Here is a 6,110-nt window from a genome sequence, read left to right on the forward strand (position 1 = left end):
AACTGAACATGCACTGTGACCTGTCTAATCATGCATGCTCCCGAGGTTTGGGAGTGGTTGTTGGTAACCCAACAGATGAAGGATTATCACAAAAATGAGCAGAGCAGTTTGCTGTGCATACAACTTAGACAACATTTTGAATTAAACTAGAAATTAGCTAATCAATTCTTTGGAATCAAGATTCAAACTTTATTTTTATTTTGGATTCACTAGAATTTCTTGAGATTCAATTCTGGTATATTTTTCTATAGAGAAAGATCTTTGTAAAGGGAAAAATCAGTTTAAGGCCTCATGGACACGACCATTGTGTGCATCCATGGGCGTTGTTCCGTTTTCCGTTTTTTTTACGGACCCATTGACTTTCAATGGGTCCGTGGAAAAATCGGAAAATGCTCCGTTTGGCTTCCGCATCCGTGATCCGTTTTTCCAGTTCGTGAAAAAAATAGGACCTGTCCTATTTTTTTGACGGACAACGGTTCACGGACCCATTCAAGTCAATGGGTCCGTGAAAAATCACGGATGCACACAAGATAGTCATCCGCGTCCGTGATCCGTGTCCGTAAACCGTGTCCGTTTTTCCTATCATTTTCAATGCAAACTTGACTTAGTTTTTTTTTTTTCACTTTTCATGTCCGTGGATCCTCCAAAAAGGAGGAAAAACGGTCACGGATCATGGAACAACGGAAATCCGTTTTGCGGACCGCTAAAAAAAACGGTCGTGTGCATGAGGCCTAACAGTTTGAATTCATCTACCAGATCTCGACCTTATGACTTCTGTTCAGGAGTTAGCTAGTAACACAATGTGCCACCAACTTCTGAACAGTTGTATTGTAGGCACATTTGGTATTTGTAAACAAACTATCTTGAGATATTGTGTTGTAATTAATTAGACACTGCATTTCATGCAACGCATATCTGGCTATGTTGATATAAATGAACAGTTAAAAGTGGACACATCTCTATAGAGGTAGGCTGGCCAAACAGACAATGTTTCAGGGTATAGATAACTGTGGCTTTTATTCTATTTTGATAGACAGTGAGCAGAGCCCATAATCTTGCTATGTACATTGCATCCCAATTCCCTGCAACAACACAGTCCTGGAGATATAAGGGATGGGAGGACAAGCTGGTTGACACTTGAGCTGAGATCAGGATTTAAACAGTTAAATTACTAGAGGCTTGAAGGTTATGCACAGAAACCTGTTATGACATTGGGTGCCACAACAATCTCTGTCCCGGAAGCAGACAGAAGAGCAATTCCTTCTGATCTCCTTTTCCTAGGGAGCTGAACTAACCCCTAACAGATAGAGAGAGGTTAGAACTCTCTCAGAAGAAATTCCTGATCACTGTGGAGCCATAAGTAACCCCTCCTGCATGCCTCTGCCACCTAATAGAAGACAGACAACATTTTTATTCAAAGGTAAATTTACAGTAAAGATGTGTTAAAAATGTATTTTATGGTTAGAAAAATACAGTAGTTTTGTGGGAAAAGATTCAATAAAAACAAAAAAAAATTGACATTTAAATTTCTGCTCTTTTAGAGCTCAAGACAGCACATTTGGCTATTATCTGTTATTAATAGCATCCTCTGTGTGTATATATAGACATAGTCACTGGTACGATGGCCTACGTGTACAAATGAGCTCAGAAAAAGAAATAAATTACAAGTTTTGCTGAAACTTTTCTCAAAAAAGACTAAGAGGTCTGTCTGTGTAATGTAGAACAGGTACTTCAGAGCGAGGGAGATAATTTTAACTAATTAACTCACTAACAGAGTAGATGAAAATTGCTTTTTTAAAACTAGATAACCTGTTTAATTTAATAGAAACAAATATAAGGTATAGCATCATTGAAAGCTTCTAGTAAGATAAAAAATGCTTATAGGTCTATTTTTTTAAGGTGCAGTCTCCTACTTACTGATTCCTTTACTTCTTTATTCCTCAAACAATAGATAATAGGATTAAGTATGGGTGTTATTATCGTGTAAAAAACTGCCACCACACGATTAAGTGTGAAAGCAAAACTCACTTTTGGTCTCACATACATAAATATAACAGAGCCATAATAAATGGAAACAACAATCAAATGTGTGCCGCATGTAGAAAATGCTTTACTCCTGCCTTGTTGTGTAGGTATAGTGATAATTGTTGCAATGATATGAAAATATGAAAGTAAAGTGACCAACAATGAAGTTAGTATTACCAAAGCAGCACATGAAAAACCCAGAAGATCAAAAAGATATGTATCTGCACAGGCAAGCTTTAGAAGAGGAGGTAAGTCACAGAAGAAATGGTTAATTACGTTACTTCTGCAAAATGGAAGATGAGAGATTAAAATTATATGAGGAAATGTAGTTATAAAACCCCCAATAATAGAGCTTATAGTTAAGCAACGGCACTTGTAGTTCTCCATAAGGGTTGTGTAATGCAGTGGATGACAAATGGCAAGGTAGCGGTCATACGCCATCACACCAAACAGAAAGCACTCTGTGGAACTCAGAAAGAAGAAGAAAAACAGCTGACTTATGCAAGCAGAAAATGAAATAAATCTTCCATTGAATGTAATTGTGTCCAAAACCTTGGGGACTATTACCGACACGTAACAAACTTCTAGAAAGGAGAGATTGCGAATAAAAAAGTACATTGGTGTTTGAAGGCATCTCTCAGTACTGATGATTTTGATGATCAGAAAGTTGCACAATAGAGTTGATAAATAAGTCACCAATAATAAGAGAAAGAAGAAATACTGGACCACAGGCGTTCCAGGAAACCCAACTATAATGAATTTGTTAAACACACTGATATTGTCGAAAACCATTTCATAATCTGCAGAATAAAAGCTAAAATGTATATCAGTATATACTGTCTATAATTTTTATTGTTTTTTTAAGTATTATTGTCTCTATTAAAAGGGTATTAACACCTCAAAATGTATGTCTTATAGCTTTAATATTTCACAAATGTCACAGCTCTAGGACTCTCTCCACAACAGGGCTCACGAAATGAAGGGAGAGAAGCCGTGCATATGTGACTATGCTCCATTCATGCTTATAGACATAATGAAAATAGTCGAGTACTGGCTCTGCTGTTTCAAGCAGTCCCACAGTGATGAACAAAGAGGTGGCCACGCATGCTCTCTAGTCACTGCTATTGAACTCTCATAAGTAGCTGAACACGCATGCTCGGCTACTGTCAGAAGTCCCATAGCAGTGAATGGAGAGGACGCCACACATTTACGGTGTTGTCACGCTGGGATGGAGTGTGCGCAGCGCTAAGCACCACCCACACCTCTGTCCCTGCCTACTTGCACCTTCCACCCTAGGCAACGGGGTTGCAACTAGATGGCGGTCCCTAAACTGAGTACGTGCAGGGCTTTAAAGGTAATAATACAATAAGGGAGCAAACAACAAACAAAGTGACAGGCAGGCACAGGGGGGTAAAAAATACAACAAGGTAAATACGAGCCGAGGTCAATAGCCAGGAGGTCACATAAATACAAAAGGAGGACGCAAGGTTGAGGTCACAAACAAAGCCGAGGTCAGAAGCCAGGAGGTAACGTCAATACCAGGGAGGATTCAAAGTCGAGGTCAAAAAGCAAAGCTGAGATCAAAACAAGGTCACAATACAAAATAAGCTAGTGAAGGAAGGAAGGAAGACCAATCACAGGCAACCTGTGGCATCAGGCTGCCTGTTTAAATAGCCATGGCTGGTGAGTCACATGACGTGGCCAGTGTCACGTGAATCACAATACACAGCCCAACACAGTCGAGCACTGATAATCATTATCGGTGATCAGCTCTCCTGCTGCTCATCTGCTGCGTCCTCGCCCTTCTCCATGCGCCAGCGGTGCTGCGAAGGAAGCACATGTCGCTGGCCCCTCGTTACAGTACGCCCCCTTCTACGTGGGGCCACCAGACTCATAATCACTGGATTGGGTTTCTCCGGGTGAGCTAGATGGAATTTCTTCACCAAACTCTTAGCATGCATCTTACTAGCTGGTACCCAAGACCTCTCCTCAGGACCAAAACCCTTCCAGTGAACCAAATATTGCAACAAATTCCGGACCTTTCTCACATCAATAATTCTAGAAATTTTTAATTCTAGTTGACCGGCAACTTCCACTTGCGGCGGAGATTCCTGTGTAGGGACTGCAGGAGACACATATTTTTTAAGTAAGGCTTTATGGAAAACATTATGGATACGAAAGGAATCAGGTAAACGTAACCTAAAAGACACAGGGTTAATGATGTCAATAATCTCTTAAGAACCAATAAACCGCAGGTACTTTCAGAGACAAACTCTTGGTGGTTAACCACACTTTATCTCCCAACCCAAAATCCACTCCTCGAGAGCGTCTTTTATCAGCATTAGTTTTTTTACTCTCCTGGGCTTTTCTCAGGTTCCACTGAACCTGGGCCCAGACTGTGCACAGTTCTGTAGCCATTACATCAGCCATGGTATTTGGTATGGCCTGTGATTCTATTACGGTGGGATGGAGTGTGCGCAGCCCTAAGCTCCTCCCACACCATTGTCCCTGCCTACGTTCCGCCCTAGTCAACGGGGTACAACTAGATGGCGGTGTCTTAACTGAGAACTTGCAGGGCCTTAAAGGTAATAATACAATACGGGAGAAAACAACAAACAAAGTGACAGGCAGGCACAGGGGGGTAAAAAATACAACAAGGTAAATACGAGCCGAGGTCAATAGCCAGGAGGTCACATAAATACAAAAGGAGGACACAAGGTCGAGGTCACAAACAAAGCCGAGGTCAGAAGCCAGGAGGTAACGTCAATACCAGGGAGGATTCAAAGTTGAGGTCAGAAAGCAAAGCCGAGGTCAAAACACACAAGGTCACAATACAGAATACTCTAGTGAAGGAAGGAAGACCAATCACAGGCAACCTGTGGCATCAGGCTGCCTGTTTAAATAGCCCTGGCTGGTGAGTCACATGATGTGGCCAGCGTCACGTGACTCACAATACACAGCCCAACACAGCCGAGCACCGATCATCATTATCGGTGCTCAGCTCTCCTGCTGCTCGCCTGCTGCCGGCAGCGCTGAGAAGGAAGCACATGTCGCCGTTATAGGTGTTCTCTCCTTTACTTTGAGGGCCCTTTATTTATGTAATATTTGTGGCATATCCAAGCAATATGCCATATATGATGGGTCAACCCTATCAAGGAATATTCACATGTGGCAGATTTGCTGCAGAAATCTCTGCAACTGTCCTATTTATCTGTATATTTTTTGTAGGGATATATGCACATGTTGCAGTGAGAAAAAAAAACACTTAGATATTTGTAACAGATTTTCAGATGTTAAAGGGAATCTGTCACCATTTTTATGCTGCTAGGTTCTCATAGCTCCTGCACATACTGATGATTCCCCATATTTATGAGCTTATGGAGCTTCCAGCCCCCCTGCCTCTGATTGACACATTTTTTTTCCAACTGAATCAGCAGGTGGACAGGGAGAGCCAGGAACTCATGAATATTCAAGACTCATCAATATGCACTGGAGATGTTCAATGCTAGATTTAAGCAAAACTGTTGGGTCAATTAAAGAAAGCGACTTTCAGCATTTTGATAAGGGGATCTGTCACTAGTCACTTAGTTAGGAGACCATACAATTTGTGACAGTCTTATGTTAACCCCTTAAGGACTCGACCCTATTTCACCTTACGGGCTTGGCCATTTTTTGCAAATCTGACCAGTGTCACTTTAAGTGGATAGCTTTAAAACGCTTTGACTTATCCAGGCCATTCTGATATTGTTTTTTCATCACATATTGTACTTCATGACACTGGTAAAATGAAGTAAAAAATAAATCTTTTTTATTTATAAAAAAATTCCAAATTTACCAAAAATTTGTAAAAAATTGCAAATTTCCAAGTTTCAATTTCTCTACTTCTATAATACATAGTAATACCTCCAAAAATAGTTATTACTTTACATTCCCCATATGTTTGCTACATGTTTGGATCATTTTGGGAGTGACATTTAGGGATGTTATAAGGCTTAGAAGTTTAGAAGCAAATCTTTTTTAGGGACCAGTTCAGGTCTGAAGTCACTTTGCGAGGCTTACATAATAGAAACCACCCAAAAATGACC

General features: G+C 40.6%; 1 protein-coding gene across 1 annotated transcript; it reads right to left on the reverse strand.

The window, feature by feature from the left end:
• Positions 1-900: 900 nt before the first annotated feature.
• LOC120990781 (olfactory receptor 6B1-like) lies at positions 901-4,455 on the reverse strand. Its single transcript, XM_040419684.1, has 3 exons — positions 4,299-4,455; positions 1,918-2,825; positions 901-957 (listed from the first exon to the last, which is right to left on the reverse strand). The coding sequence occupies exons 1-3, from the start codon at positions 4,453-4,455 to the stop codon at positions 901-903; spliced, it is 1,122 nt and encodes a 373-aa protein (XP_040275618.1).
• Positions 4,456-6,110: the final 1,655 nt, after the last annotated feature.

The sequence above is a fragment of the Bufo bufo genome, chromosome 2 (genome assembly GCF_905171765.1).
Source record: "Bufo bufo chromosome 2, aBufBuf1.1, whole genome shotgun sequence".
In the NCBI taxonomy this organism is placed as follows: Eukaryota; Metazoa; Chordata; class Amphibia; order Anura; family Bufonidae; genus Bufo; species Bufo bufo.

Excerpts from the sequence above, each read along its gene's own strand:
- LOC120990781 (XM_040419684.1), bottom strand. The coding sequence starts at position 4,455 with ATGGCTGATGTAATGGCTACAGAACTGTGCACAGTCTGGGCCCAGGTT. Across the intron at positions 2,826-4,298 it reads AGTGTGGTTAACCACCAAGA|ATTATGAAATGGTTTTCGAC; the intron begins GTTTGTCTCTGA and ends TTTATTCTGCAG. Across the intron at positions 958-1,917 it reads ATAAAGAAGTAAAGGAATCA|ATGTGTCCACTTTTAACTGT; the intron begins GTAAGTAGGAGA and ends ACCTCTATAGAG.